At 37.6% G+C, this 16,650-nt stretch overlaps 1 protein-coding gene across 1 annotated transcript in view; it reads right to left on the bottom strand.

The window, feature by feature from the left end:
- The window catches only part of CFAP69 (cilia and flagella associated protein 69), a gene marked incomplete at its 5' end in the record, with an annotated part of 55,001 nt that overhangs the window by 18,282 nt on the left and 20,069 nt on the right, over positions 1-16,650 (bottom strand). The window contains 5 exons of the mRNA XM_084509445.1: positions 9,234-9,401; positions 11,484-11,588; positions 12,504-12,590; positions 13,231-13,425; positions 14,469-14,545. Coding sequence (XP_084365571.1) covers positions 9,234-9,401; positions 11,484-11,588; positions 12,504-12,590; positions 13,231-13,425; positions 14,469-14,545 — 632 coding nt within the window. The remainder of the gene's footprint in view (positions 1-9,233; positions 9,402-11,483; positions 11,589-12,503; positions 12,591-13,230; positions 13,426-14,468; positions 14,546-16,650) is intronic.

Genomic DNA, 16,650 nt, shown 5'->3' with positions numbered 1-16,650 from the left:
GAAGGGATTGTAGACTGTCATCAATGGCAGTTCGAGCAGAAGGGAATCACTGTGTTTATGCCAGTGCTTGCACACCTACGTCTTTGAAGTGGGAATTAAATGACATGAAGGAATTGTTGCGGTGGCTGAGAAGCTATGCACCTACCTGCTTCTTTACATGCTTTTAAAATGTGACTGCCTTAAAGTCTTTACTCTCTCTTTCAGATTTTGGTTCATTCACTGCAAGAAGGATCATGCTGGTAGATTTGATATTGCATAAAGCAAATACAAAGAGGAAAAGCTTTTCTTAATTTGAAAACTGAATATTGAAAACTATTTTGAGTTTCCTTAAAGTTAGGTTCCTTGCACAACCAGCATGGTACTTTAGTCTCCTTGGTTATTAATGCTGCTTTAGAGTTTGGAGGAGCAATTACATCTAAGACAGCTTTAACTACTTCTGATGGTGCAAGGAGATCTGGTGTAAGCTAACTGCACTGCAGTCTTACAGATGTTTTCTTCTATACTGCTGTGTAGGTATCATCCTGGAAAAAGATATTGAAACAGTTTACATTGCTAAGCTAGAAAGGCTTCCCAAAGAGAGAGAGTTATTCTGAACATTGCCATTTGCTGGCCCCCAGCACAAGAAGGATGTGGAGCTGTTAGAGTGGGTCCAGAGGAGGGCCACAAAGTTGATCAGAGGGCTGGAGCACCTCTCCTGAGGAGAGCTGGGGCTGTTCAGTCTGAAGAAGAGAAGGCTCAGGAGTGAGCTCATTGCAGCTTTTCAATTCTTAAGGGGGGCTTATAAAAATGAATGGTAGCACTGACATCTTTCACAGCTGATTTTGTTGCTTTTCCCCAGCCATAGGAATTTATGACAGGAAGAGAGGCAGCTACATGCTGAGTTATAATCTGACACCTAACCACTGCTGGCTGGAAAAAACATGGAACTGCAGTGTGTTTGTGAAAATGCTTGGAGTGTAACGATGTTGGCTGCTGATGGTTTTGCTCTGACAAATCTCAATAAACTCAGGTGCCTTTGAAGGTGAAAGGCTGGTGACTTTCCTTGAAAGAAAACATGTCCTTGGAGAGTTTAGAAAGCATGCATGCGGTATATGAGGTGTTCTCCGACAAATATATACCTTTATACCTATACCTTTTAGAATAGGACCCAAATCATTTTCCTTGGTGATCTGAGAGGGGATGTGCTGAAAAGTTTGTCAGAAAAATCTGTGTATAGAAATCTAAATATCAATTATGTAAGACAAGGTAGCTGTATTAATTCTCCTCCTTGTGGAATTCAATTTTGGGCAACCTGTCCTGAATCAGGTCTGTCTCTGTGTTAGATACCAAGAACTGGGGCTAGGAAACCAGCTACCTGAATGTGGCATTGCCCGAGCTATCCAAGAAGGAGTACCAGGACCAAGGGAGAAACAGAACTGCTAATTTATGGAAAAGCATTTGCCCTTGGGAGCAGACTTTGCACTAAGATCATCTTCCTTCAGAGGATTTCAAGGGCCTTTATAGATTGTAATGCTTTGGGCTCCCTGATACCCCTGTCAATTAAAATGTTTTGTGTGTTTTTTTTTTTTTTTTTTTTTTTTTACCTCATTTTTCTAGCAGGATATGGAAATTATTTTATATACTGTACTGGGTCTGGCTGGGGTAACTCACAACATATAAACACATGGAAAATCCACAGCAGCTGGATCAAGAATCTGTTTCTCTCTCTCTTTTTTTTTTTTTCTTTTCAGTCTTGTGCCTCAACATCTGATCTGACATCCTGGCTGGCACACGTGGGACACAAACTGCAGCGCATGGTGCTGGTGCTGGCTATGGTGGCCCAGATGGGCTGCTGCCAAGTACAACAAAACAGCTCCAAAAAGTCCTCTGGGGATGCTGGCAGCCAAGGTAAGGGTCTCTAGTGGGTGGACAGGATTGCAGACGGGATTGATAAAATGAGGAGAGCGTTTGTATTATTGGTCTGGGGAAAGATGTGCTGTCTGTTGCATCTGTGTCCCCAGCAGCCCCGTGCCCTGGCCACACTCTCTCACACGCACGCGTGCCCTCTCTCCAGGTGAGACCTCCGAGCTGGGGGCTTGGCTGGCACTCAGTGACTGCTGCAGAAAGAGGTGGGGCTGTCACAGCCCGAGCTGCTGCTGCCTTCCTGCTGACCTGAGTTCACGCTGCTGCTGCTGCTCTGCCAGCATCGCCGTCGTCCCCGCTGTCAGCGCTTGCAGCCCATTTGGGAAGTGCTTGCTTTTTGTCCAAGTGGCTGATCACCGCTGTTTCAGGGCTAGCGTTCCTCATCTCGTCACAAAAGCACTGTAAGTATGACTTCCACTACAGCTCTTTAGTTATTGCCTTTGTGAAACTCTTCTGTTTTGCACTGAATGGTAGGAGTAATTCATGGGAAGTCTGTGAGGCTTGCTGTGGTCTCTGCTCCTGCTTGAGGTGTTCAGATGTACCCTTATCATTTTAGTTGTTAGCTAGATTAAAGCATCAAGTCATGTCAATATTTTGGTGGCACTCTGGCTGCTATTGTCTTACTTTGTAGCTAAATTACTAGTGTGCTTCCTCTGACTGCTGATACCTCATGAAGTGGAAGTGAGAAGAGAGGCATTTCCATCTCTACTTGTTTACAGCAGCCAGCTGTCTAACAACCCATGGAAGAATAAACTTGAAAAACTTTATTGCATATTCATAAGTTCTCAGGATAACTGTACTGCCTGCTGATGTGTAACTAGCAAGTGGAGTTTTAGAAAGGAGTTAGGCTGGTCAGTATCTGTCCACCCCATTCCCTCAAGTTCTGGAGGTGAACTAGCTGTCATGGCCAAGAGACTACATGACTTTAGGGACCTCAGGTGGCTGCAGTGGTGTAACCATGTGCTCAAACTAAAAATCACCCCAGCACCCTGAGGCTGTGGCAAAAATGGGTATGACTGAACTCCATGGTGCCATCTGAACTCTATATTCTTCTATATTCTCTATATTCTCTATATTCTTCTTGACAGTTCACATATACATGTACATGTATGTTGTGTTATCTGTGGATTATCCACTCAAATTGCATCACTGGGAATTGCAGAGAGGATGCCAGGGTGTTATGACTTTGAAAAAACTAACTTTTCTCACTGCCAGTGCCCAAATGAATACTGAGTGGAGGAGTGCTGTTGGAATTCTGACCAATAAAAAATAAAATTTGTACAGCTGCCTAAAACATTGCCTTGTACCTGCACAAAAACATCACATCACTTTGTAGTTTGCGTCTTACAACCTGAGTTGTCAAGAGGATTGCAAATTGTGAGAATGAGCATGGTATTAACACAGGATTGATTTGGGCCACCTAAGTAAGGAGTACTTTCTCAGTCTTGGCTGTCACCTTTTTCTTCATATTTTTTCCTGCATGTTCACCTTTTTCTAGCTTTTTTTTCTTTTTTTTTTTCTTCTTCTTTTTTTTTCCTTTTTCCCTTTTTGTTTACTCTCCTATCCCACAACACTTTTATTTTGATAGGAAGGACTGAGAAAAAAATATCAGATGTTTTCGTGATGTTCTGTTTAAACCTGCTTCTAGCTTATGGAATTACATCACAGGAAAACAGCAGTATTCCCAGAGGGAGTGCATGTATAATAATGACTACATATTCTGGAGCGTTTGAAGTTCTCATTATGCCTCCTGTGTTATTACTCTTTACCTCTCTGATTCTCTGGATAGTTTCAGCATTTTGCATATATGCTACAAATAATTGTGCCAGAACTTTGCTTAATTTTCTAACACAAGCAAGAAAGGAATTTGCCTGCTTCCAGTGTTGCAACAGTTACTGAGTGAGTTCAGCATATTGTCTGTGCTCACCCCATCCAGTATAATGATCTGGTTTACTCTCCCTTCATTATCGCCTTTCTGATTTGGGCTGTTCCATGAAAGACTGTCTATTTATAACTCTAAAATTATAAATAACAGTCTGGTGTCTCTTCCATGGTTTGAAAAGGAACATTGTCCTGTAAGAATTAAGTGTGATGCAGAACCACAAAGCATAAATATGGTGTATCCTTGGTGTATCCTTCTAAATTATGTGAGAATGAATTACATGACGGCAGAATCGCTGTGATTTTATACTTTTTCTTTCAGGTATCTTCTTGGAGTATGGAATTTTTATGGAAAAGAAGGTGGTATCTTCAGCTCAGCTGTGTGTTGATATTGAAATTGGTCTGTGCCAATCTGGACTTTCAGAAGGAAACTCCATCGAGCCTGGGTCAGATTGACCATCAGTGCTGGGAGGTGTCATCCCATGGGCTGGTGGAAATGAAGAAACTCAAGGTAGCAGACACAGTCATTGCTCTCTGGGACTTCATGATGTTCCTGAAGGAATCCCCCAAGCCCAAACACAATGAACTTTTCAATGATTTAGCCCAGAACTTCTGGGATATGTACGTAGACTGCGTGCTCTCAAGATCCCATGGAATGGGCAGAAGACAGCTAATATCTCCCAAATATTCTTCTACATACTCACATAGAACTTTAGAAGGTAACCATAGGATAGGATGTTAGTCTTTTGTGTACTAATATTAAACCGAATCATTGTTCTGTCTCTGATTGTTTAGGCAGTTCAACAAAATCTTCTCCATTTTTGTCTCCACTTTTCAAATGTATTTGAGTCTTTCAGCAGTAGCTACTATCACAATAAAAAGTTAAAAGTTAAAATGAGTTAAAAGTAGTTAGGGTGCTAAATTTCTGTGTTTAACAAAGTGCAAATAATGGCAAGTAGGCACATGGAAATGTGTGTAAATGGATGCTGCATGCTCTGTTTATCACTGTGTGTGTATAAATGGCATTACAATACTGGAAGTTTCCTAGTATTTGGACTTCAGTCTCAACTTTGGGGAATCGTCCCTCTGTGAGAAGGGAAATGCAAACCTCTGACCACTTGATCCCTGTTCTTCCCATTGAAACTGTTGACGTGTAATGTGAGTTCATGGGCACTGTGAATCACCAAAGTGATAGATCCTGGTCCCAGATGAGTCCAAACTGAGATCGTATATGTGATTGGCCTAATGTCTTATTAACCAGCCCTAGATCTATTGGTTTTCTTACTCCTCTTCAATAGATTTTTTTTTTTTTTTTCCTGATTACCCAGTCAAATGTTTTAGGTTTGTAGACTGAACATGGACATCATTTAATCCTAGCATTCCTAGATGTATTGCATGGAAAATAACAGCCTTTCTTTCATAATCTTACAGGGTCTGCTTTCACCAACCCATTTTAGCCCAAAAGGGGAGAAAATGAAGATACCTCAGCAAGGCAACATCAAAATGAAGGAGCACAAAAGCACAGCATATATTGTAGATGCTTAGACAAATCTGTTAGTGTGGTTCAACTTTTTTCTTTTTCTGTATAAAGTGTTTAATCATTGCTAAACTCATATCAGTTCCCACAAGATCCCCTTTGTTTCCTTTCTTCCAGCCTACAAAGTTGCATTTTTCCCACCACATGAGAATACTTTTGTTTTGAGTTAACACTTGTTCTCTCAGGTAAGCTTGTAAGTCTGAAGCAGTGTGGTATTTTTGTAGAGGCACATCTTTTCCAATAACTCTCTTTTTTAATAGTTAATTTTGATGGAAACCCACTATATTTTTATACATTAAGCAATGGAGAAAGTGTCAACATGCATATTTTATAAACTGTCTTGCATATACAGTCCTCTTTACTTTTAAGAATTGCAAAAATAGTGTGGCATCAAGCTAAAGGGAAGGTTTATTCTTATTGTATGTCCTGTGCAGTCTAAACTTTGTATTTTATCACTGCTTAGTCTAGTCTATGGATTAATTAAAATATTTTTCTATGCAGCAAGGTCTGTATAATAGTTATTTTCTTATTAACATATTATTTGCAAATGCTATTGCATTACATTAACAAGAGAAGTTGGCACAAGACTGCTCTTAATTCACATGTTCATACAGGTAAGGGGATAGAAGCCAGCCATCCCTGTCATGGCAGGGAACATCACAGCTGAGAAGAGACCCGAGAATGAAATGGTTTGAAAGAGTGAGAGACCGGCTTGAGTACAGCTCACAATGTAAGACACCATCCATCATGGCAAAGATGTAACCGCCTAGTTAATCCACTTTTCCTGAGCACAGAGTGGCCTGAGAACAAATGGGAGGACTCAGAGATGCTGACTGTTCCCTACTCTTTGGGCAATGCAGCTTGTTCATTTTCTGTTGTGTTCTAGCCTTTTAGGAGTTCCCAACTAGGTTTCAGTATTACAGGGAACAGTACTTGCATGGTAACAGCACAGAAACATTCTAAGTAACAAGAAATACATCACACATTATGCTTAGTTCCTATATAGTGTGTAAAACATCCAAAAATTCTCATAGGTTTGTAAATGTTCATCTAGTTAAATACAATATTGAACTGAATCTTGTAAAATTTCTCTCACCCTTCCAGAAGGAGTACAAAGTAGTGAGAAATTTCTCTCAATATCAGCGTAAGTCCTGATGCCAACAATACCTAAAGTACACACCTGTCCACTTACAGTCTGCTTCTTGTCCTGGTGTGCTGGGTGCTGGCTTCCTGCTGGCACGTATGCCCTTTGCACTTCACACAAGAGGGGAACAAAAGAAGAATTTTACCAAGGGTAGTAGAGTGTCAGCAAGGATGGATTCCTCTCTTCCCAATGTAAGATCATCTCCTGTTTCATACTGTCTTTTACATATGTGGAAACCTTCATCACATCTTCTCACCTGACTCAAATCTTTGTTTTTCACTTTTTTTCTTATAGATCTATTTTTAGATCTATTATCCTCTGGGTACTTTCCCACTGCCTCACATCTCTTTAGGATATCCCTGTGACTGTGTCAGCTATGCAGGGCTGTTAAAGCACTGAACACAGTCATCCTGTGGGTGAACAGAAATACAGCAAAATAAGAAGCAAAGAAATAATTTGCAGGTGGATATACTTGCATTGTCTACAGCCACCAGAAGTAATCTGCTTCTCCTGGGCTCTATACAAGAGAAACTAAGAAAGGGATGATCTTTTCCTTCATCAGCAGTCAGCACTCCCTTTCTTTCCATCTCTCAGCTGCAGTAGGAACAGCAAGCCCAACTTTTTTAGGTTCCTCCCCAACAGCCAGACCATAGCACATGACTGGCTGCTAAAATCAAACATTGTCTCTGCTGCTGCAAAGCCTTGTGTTAGCTTTCAATTCTGAGATATAAGGGTAAGCATTTAGGGAAATTCTGTCCTCTTCCTTCTCCAGTTTCTCCAATTAACAAGTGTTTGAAGCTACTTGCCTGCAACTTCAGAGAGCCTGTAATGAAAGCACAATGCACTTGTGGGAGAAATGCTGCACACTTTGTGCCTAATTTAAAGTTTTTGCATAAGCATAAATGTAAACTGATTTCCAGTTAAAGCTCTTTCACATCCATACCTTGGCTATATTGTACTGCTGTAGCTTTTACTCAGAAAAGGGAAGGACTTAATGAATCCTGTATGGTGAAGGGTTTGTTTTATTTTGGAAAAAATGGGCCAGTGTCTAGCTGCCAGTAGAGTAGTAAGGAGTCATCCACGCATTCACATATATGTAAGAAAATAATAAAAGAATAAATGCCACAGAAACTGTGTTGTCCCACTCAAGTATTTATTGTTTGCTTTTATTTTTTAAACAGAAAACAGAGCATACTTTTTGTGGCTCCAGTGTGTAAAATATTTTCATATCCTCTAAAATAGTAATAAAGCAGCATAACTGGTTGTGGCAGAGAAATATAAATAACTAAGCTAAACTTCACTTGACACATGGACCTATAGTTAGATAATTTCTATATACCTTATCTTTCTTGCAGCCAGAGAAAACAAAGTGGCTTGTTTAATACAACATGCTTACGGTTCGTGCAGATGATTTTGGAAAAAAAAGTCACAATGAAACTAATTACATTTAAAAATTATCAATTAGCAAGGGGCCAACATAAAAATTAAATTAACATAGTTCAATTTAATTTCTCTAGCTGTAAGTAGTAGATGACTGTTACTTCACAATGTAATGTTTAACAGATCTGCCCATGAGAAAACTCTTCAAATCTTTGGAAACTAAACATGTAGAGATATCTTCAAAGTTTGAGTACCATTTCATATCACTACTTTGCCATTTTTCATTATTTTTATAGAATTTAAGTAGGCAATTTTAAACCAAAAATCCTCTTATTTCAGTTTTAAAGCCACCACCTCTATGTCTTGTTACAGGAACAAATTTTTAAGAAATCCTTATACACACACATAGCCAATTATATCTTTCAGGAGGTAAAAAAAAGGGAGTTGGAAACTAAGTTTTACATAGTTAGCTCAAATTTATTTCTACTTTCTAAGTGTGCATTTAACAAACTGAAAGACTGTGCTTTTCTCAAAAGACTGCTCACAGACAAAAATAACAGACTACTTGACAACGTGTGTATGTTACAAAAGCTCTTGCAGTGTCACAGGAGTTTATGCCATAATGCTGTGAAACTCAATCTAAAATGAAGTAACAGCCTCAGGAAATCTTGTTCTAATATAATATAGCAAACTGTGGCTTTGCCCAAGTTGGGAAAGGAAACAATAGTTTAAGAATTTAGTCATCTACAAAAAAGTCTGCTGTATGAGAAGTGCTGGCTTACGTACAGATGCTAGGGTGAACAGACAGAGTTCCTACTGGAGGTAACCCATGGAATAATTAGAACTGTATGATCAGCTGTGAGAAGTCTATGAAGAGCTTGTCTGCCAAACAGACTCAGAGAAACTGTTGGCACAGACTTGTGTCTTTGTGAGCCGTTAGCTGAAGTCCTGATGCTAAAGGTGGCAGTTCAAGGAACAAAATGGACTTGAACAAACACCATGAGGGTACCTTGTCTGGGACAATGAAGAGCTGAGTGTATTTATGTGAAAGTTCACCACCCTGCTCAAATTGATACTTAAACTACAATGTGTGGAGTGTGTCAACAGAAGATGGAAATCCAAATACTAGACCTACTGATAGTGCATCACGGTAACCTGACACTAGCACACAAAACTGTGTGCCTTTGTACTATATGGAGTATTTTTTTTTTTTTTAGTAAATCACCCACATGTTTATATTAGTTACAAAAAATACAAAATATAATTTCATTATCGAGATGTTCTGTGCAATTCATGAAAACATTACAGATATATTTTATCTTGTATCTGCAGTATACATGCAGTTAACTAAAATATTAAAAGCACTGCTCAGAACATTATTTATTCCACAGGTCCCAAATCTTTCTTGATGGAGTCCAATGTTTTAACTCTTTTGATCTTTTTTAAGGCTCCTTCACAAACAGATGGCTTTCCAAGAGCAAGGTCTGTACCAGACAGTGGTCCTCCAATTAATTGAGAAGGTGTACTTTCTACAGTTACTAAGCGACCAGATCCGATCTGAAAAACAAAATAGATGCATTGTTTGACATTCATGTTAGTATTTAAAAAGAGATAAGACTTAAACCACGAACTGGTCTTTTGAAAATATTATTCAGTTGGTGGAGATGCATGCTAAGGTTTCCTAGGTCCACTCAAACTATCCTTTATACTAAATTCACAAATTGTTCCCATCAATACAAAGAAAAAGACAGAGTGTTTTTTTGTACCTTTCTGTACTCTGCTTTTCTGCTTTCATGTCTGACTTATGAATAGAGGAAAAGAAAATCAAGCCTTTATTACAATAGAAGTTTGTTGTGCAGTGTTATTTGGATTTATACATAATATCAGCCACAGTTTTTGTCCTCAGATTTTTGCTATATGCTAATACTTTAAAAAAAAAAAAAAAAAAAAAAAAAGGCAAAGAAAGAAAGAAAAAGAAAAAAAAAGAGAACAGAATTTGTTTCTCTCTGAATGCAATTGCCTGTAACTACTGCTCCATGAAAACTCCAAGACTGAAAGAGATATATTTTCCAGCTTTGTTACTACTCTTTATACTGAATAGGTTCAGGTCTTTGAATAAAAATTCTTGAGTGACAGCTCTATCTTCTAACCATGACCTACTGAAACAAACAATGCCACTCTCTGAGTGCATGGGGCTCACATTTTCGATTACTTAACCTTGACCGGTTTTCAACAAGCATCTTAGCTTCATTTTCATCTCCCACTATTTAAGATGTTTGGCAGAGAGAAGTAAAGAAGATTGTTCCATAAAAAAAAAAAAAAAAAAAAAAAAAAGCTAGCAATATCTGGCATTTGCAATACTTCTAAGCAATGCAGTCAAGGAATTTTATCTTATTTGTTGGTGCATTCATTTTCCTAAAACTCTCCTCTGTCAAAATGTACTAACCTCTTCCTTGTTTTTATCTACAGTTGTTGAAATATTGAATTATATTATAGAATTGTGAAGATATTTTCTGGTAAATCCTCTTCCTCCAAAGAAGTGAATAATTCTGTCTTGAGGCTCAAGTCTTTAAAATAAAATCTAACAATTTATTACTCTCTGCTAAAAATTTTGGGTATTCATGTTTATATCTAGATTTTTCAGATATTTTCAGCAAAATATTGCTGGTTAACAGTCATTTTGCTATATGCATGTAACTAGAAAATTTTTCCAGACCACTTCATCTTGCATTCACACATATGCCCCTCTGTATCTTTCAAAAGTGTAGGGGAGGATGAAATCCTAGTTCTGTACTCAAAGACCATCCCTTTGCTTAGTGGTAAGCTTATCCTGGCTTCATCACATCACGCACGAAGTGCCTCTTTGCTTTTACAGGATGCAGCCACCTTACCCATCCTTACTTATCCATGCAATAAAGCCCAGGATAATAGTCTCTTTCCTTTGTTTGAAAACAGCAGCTCATGTTTTTTCCTCCTTGCTTCTCCTTACAAGTGTAACTCCCTGTAAGCAATCAAGAAGCAACCCCTCTCCCTTAGCTGTGCTACTTACACAGCCAGCTTACTCAGCTAGCTCAAACGCAGTTCCTGACTAGAACGGAGATTCTGCCATGTCTTACCCCAGCTTGTCAGAACTCGACATCCAGACATGCGGATATACCTTTGTAAGATCTTAACAATGGCTTGTGTCATCTCACATTTCAGTTAACTGATAGGGATGCAAAAAAAAAAATATTTTCTGAAGATATAACAGGTGAATTATCTGCAGAGTCAGAGAAACCTTTACTGACATACTAGGGATTGCACGAATTTACCTAACAAAAAAGGAAAAAGATTTTGACCTCAACGTTTTCATAGAAGGCTGTCCCATTAGAAGTCCACATCAAGTAACATAGGGACCATCTTGCCCACAGTTTTTCTGAGACATTTTCAGATCTGAATCTCATTCTGACCTGTCTGAAGATGTGTCAGAGGGGGAGGTGGTGGTTTGCAGGACATGCCTGGAGCTTATCAACATAAATGTTACTGAAGAAAAAATAAGCAGCAGCACAAATACAAACAGAATAGACCCCAAGCCACTTGCACATTAATGAAAATAAAACAGTGTTATTAACTATTGTTAAGTTATTGTTATTAACTTACTGTTGTGCTGAGGCCTTTAATATCAGTAGAATGAACTGCTCCATTCTGAGTCTTCAATTTAGATCTGGAAGCCTCTATTGACTTTTCCTGTAGCCTTTTTGCTTTCTAAAGGTTGTTAGAAAAAAGGTAAAATTGTTTTAATCGGAATGAAGAGTATCATTTGCAACTGTTAGAAAATATACAAATGACAAAATAAATGAAGTAACAATTCTATTGTCCCTTAATTAGAAGTACTCTCTGGTTTGTCACTCTCTTGTACTGGGGACCTGAAAGCAGAATGAAGGGACGTGGTTTCACAAGTGCCAGAAGGGAGTAATCCTAAAACTTGTGGGCTATATTCTTTCTAATGCAGCCCAATATGCTGTCAGCCTTCATTACCACAAGAGCACACTGTTGCCTCGTGTTCAGTTTGTCATCTCCCAGGATCCCCATAGTCAGTATGTATTTACACAGCTAGCCAGTCCCCAGGCTGTACCCCAGGATCCATGAAAGCCTTAGTATGTTCCAGATGAAAGATATCACATTTTCTTTTCCTGAATGCCCTGAGGTTTTGATCAGCCCACCCGTAGGACTTGTCAAAGTCTTTCTGAATGGAGACCCTACCTCCCAGCATATGGATTGTTCCCTCCAGCTCGGTGTCATGTATGGACATGATGAGGATACACACTTATCCAATATCCAAGTCATTATTGAAAATTTCATAGCTTCACTGCCCTATATATACATATTTACCTAATCACAAATGCATAAGCCACGTTGAACCCCAATTTGTGACCATAATCAGAAAAGCAGAAGTATCACAGTTTGCATAGCTTTGCCCATAAGGCTTGTGGTTCTTTCTTCTGTATTTGTGTGAACATAAAATTTACTATAGCTTCTACTTGAATAACCTCATAATTCACTAAGAAATGTGTTTGGAATTTCCCAGTTATTATAACTACATTGTGAATGAAAATTTTGCTCCTCCACTCAGATTTTTTAATTATTATTATTTATTTATTTATTTATTTATTTATTTACCTTCAATGCCTCATAGTTTGATGTCCGAGTCAAGAAATTTTCCCAAGATTTGTTTACCATTTCTTTCTGCTTATGGACAGCTTGGATCTGTGATATAAATGAGATTAACAAAATGCAAGATGGAATTGGTACTGGTGACAAAAGTACATGTACAATAATGCAAGACAATCCCTACAAAACACTAGCATGAGCTTTTAGAAAACTAGACTGACTACCTTTACTTCTCAGAAGGTAGGAGAGGATGAGACAGCCAAAATCTCTAATGCTTGCCTTATAATCAAAGCTGGACAATGTTTATACCTGCTTACTTTTAGCATGCTGGGAAGCACAAAGCCCTGCTTTCCGAAGTAATGAAGCTTTGTGAATATTCAGCCAAGGGAGTTTATAACAGAGGCTTACACTTCAGTTTAAGAAGTAGATATATTTACAATAGGTACTTCAAATTGTTACCTGCTACAGATTATACAGGTGCAACTCCTATAGTAACATAATTATCATTTCATATTATACCATAGCTGATGCATCACTGATGACACTACTTCATTTTTTCATATTACTTTCTAAATAGCAACAAAATTATACAAACTAAGAGAACTGAGGTTAACCAAAATTAATTTTAAAACATCTTAAACAACGTACCCATTTTGGATTTTGAACATTATACGATAAGAAAATCTTCATGTAACTTGACAAAAACTTTCCACTGACTTCACTTGCACAAACATACCTTTGTATACGTTTTTTCCTCCTCTCGGATTTCTTGGCGATGTTGACTTTCAAGCACTTCAGTCTGGAGAGCAGCAACTGATCTTCCAATATTTTCTGACACCTCTGAAATAACTTTCAAGGCTTCCTCATCTGAAGCAACAGGCCTGAATTCTTCTTTTAGCTCTGTACACACTTCACTCCAGACTTCTCCAACCTGCATGAAACACAAATACACACACACTGATATTTATGTCTTCTTTCAGTTCCATTCACTCAAAATGTAACAAGTAATATTTTTTTCTGTTTATTGTTGTTTCACTTCCCAGAATTGTTATGCAAATTAGACTTCAGTAATGCTATGCCAAATTCATTCATGACAATCTACCCTAAACTCTTCCCACACCCAAGTTTCTCTCCACAGAAGAGTAACAGGACTGCTGCTAACTGCAGAAACTGAGGAAATACAAATACAAGACATCACATTACAAGAGTGAAAAGTTGTGCCTTACTGTCTTTTCACTCAAATTGCGTGAATTATCAGAACAAACTATAAAATGAGACAAAAGGAACCTGGAATTACCAATTAAAGGTCGACTCTTACTAGATCCTGAACACTTCAAGCTTTCACAGACTGCATTCCTAAGCCAAAAACTGGCATAAACTGAAGCATCTTTTGAGCAGGATGTTCACTACAAAACTTTGTATCCTGTTCTTGTTTCCTATAGGCACAACATTGTAACAATTTAAGTTTTGACAACATGGATGAATATTGAGTGTGGGCACAAGGATGGAAAAGCACAGAAAAAGAAAAAAAAAAACAAAACACAAAACTACCTTTTATCAGAATGTGTATTTAATGTCATCTTTAATAGCAGAAAAACACCCAACCCATACATAATCTGTCTCTGATGCACAAAGAGGCAGTCTCGCTCTCCAGCCCTTCCTCACTTCCTTACACCTATCCTGGCCCATTCCTTTTTCTGGAGCTGGCAGTTAAAACTATTTTTTCCTGAGTTATTTTTAACTGGCATTGGTTTCTGGTCTGGTTTACAATCATCTGTAGAAGTACAAAATAAGAGTCTGGGGAGTGCTGGAATGATGCAGGTAGGATAGTTTCCTTTGATGCTAAATACAGGCTTACACTTTCTAGGAAAGTGATAGTTACTGAAGAGTTATTTTTTTGTTGTATCCTGTAAGTTAATTTGCCATTCTTGCAAACACAGATAGAGTAGCAATATTTTCTTCCACAATACTTACTTTAAAGTCAACATACCGTCGTATGATAGCAAGCGTGACAAAATCCTTAGCAGATAAGCCAGGCAAATCTTCAAAACCTAAAGGAGTATTAATCATCTCGGTGTTAACAGCATGATCAATCTATCTTAAAATATCAGTCTAAAAAAAGACACCATCTTATTTATCACACGAGCATATACAAAATCTGCATCATATGTACATCAGTCACTCTTCCAATCCTGATCAGGCTTTAAGCAATTAAAAAAAAAAATCTCCATAATAAATTCACTCTACACTAACTCTTTACTTTTAAATGGCTTCAGTGATCTCCCAGTTGTTTGTAAAGCCAGGATAGTACTGCATTTGCTATAGTTTTGTGGTGAGGGTTTGATCTTCCATTAAAGCAGACAGTTGAGTCTACAGGTCACAGTTTCTAAAGAAACATTTTGTCACAGAGTTTGCTTTAGCTGTGAAGTAGCCAACAGAAGAATTGTATTACAAAATCTCCAATACTTTGTTTCTAAACTGGATAATGAACATAATCTCCATCTCATAGACTTAACCCTTGAGCATAATGAGTCCCTCTTTAAAAAATATTTTTACAATACATGTAAAAGAATATGGAAGAGAAGTATGGTTGCTAGGACTATGCCTCATTTTTTTTGCATACTGAATGTTAATTATACATTTAAAAAAAAAAAAAAACAAAAAACAAAAAAAACCAACTATTTCTATATAGTCTATCAAACTTATTTCTAAATTTCATCATACCATCTGTGTGGTAACAGGGAATGCAGCACCTATTTACTGGAGTATAATTACATCATGTTTTGAAGGTAAGAAATGCCATAAATAAAGACCAATTAACACTGGATTTCTGATCACAGCATTACAGGCTGTTATGAAGTATAAATACACCAAGACAAAGGTAGTGGGAAAAGACCATAAAAATCTTCCCATTTTTATTATTCACTTCCATGTCATTTCCCTACTTTAGAGGAGACATTACAATGTATATAAATCACAAGAAGTATGTATGAGTATAGAAGAAAGCTGGAACAAAATCTCATGCCTTTTAGCTTTAATAAAGAATTCAGCTGTGATCCAGGATTAACATAAATAATGCTAATAAAAAAAATAAAAAATAAGAACCTAGGTTAAAATGGAGAAACAATGGGCTATAGTTTATTAGGCTGAAGATGTTTTCAGATTCATTGGTTCTCTAGGATAGCCAGACAACTGGCTAAAGAACTCTCTGAACTATTACCAATTTTATATTATATATTATCTACCCATGGAGGACAGGCTTGAAAACAACAAACATAATACCTATTTTTAAAAAGAGAAAAGGGGAAGCCAGAGAATAGTGGGCAAATTCAGTTCCTGAAAAATGACTGAGACAAATACTTAAAAAGATAATATTTATGTAGCTAAATGGTAACAATGAAAACATTGCTATACAACATGAAGTAGTAAAAACAAACCATGTCATTCAGCCTAGTTCTCTACAGCCAAGTGAGAAGTCTCATGGATGTGGAAAAACATATCTTATCTTAACTTCAGTTTAGGTTTTTAGGCAAGGGTGTAATGAGTATTCACATTCTGTGTACAAACAACATACAATTAGGAAGGACTGCAGCATATCATAAGCAAAGATTAGAATGCAAATTAATCTTGCCAATTTGAAAAATTACTTGAAAACACAGAATGTAGTTCATTAAGGACAAACATAAATTTCTAAATGTAGGAAGTCATCTGTACAAATCCAGGATGGTAGATGACTGGAGGCTGTGCAAGATCACAAATCAAATGAACAAATGCCATTGTGACAAGAGCAATTGTTTTATTAATGTCTGAATGGTAATTTACAAAACAAGTACAGTAATACAGTTCTATTTGGCTGTGAGGCTTCTGCTGAAGTACTGTGTTCAGTTCTGGGACACAACAGATCAAGAAGAATGTGAAACAATTGAAAAAAATTCAAGAAAAAAACAATGAGAATAATCAGAGACTATTCTAGGAAATGAGCGCTCTGAGTAAAGGCTGCAGAAAGCAGTATTTCTAAATCTAGGGAAAAGAAAAGAAACATAACATGTTAAAATATGTGAAGTCTATGCATTGGAAAACAAATTACAGAAAGTTTCAACATTTTAGATTTGATTCTAGGAAAACTCTCCCCAATGGGCATTGGTGAAGTCTTGAA

The sequence above is a fragment of the Aythya ferina genome (assembly GCF_964211825.1).
Source record: "Aythya ferina genome assembly, chromosome: 2".
In the NCBI taxonomy this organism is placed as follows: domain Eukaryota; kingdom Metazoa; phylum Chordata; class Aves; order Anseriformes; family Anatidae; genus Aythya; species Aythya ferina.
The sequence above is the reverse complement of the archived record's forward strand: the minus strand, read 5'-3'. Positions and strand labels throughout refer to the sequence as shown.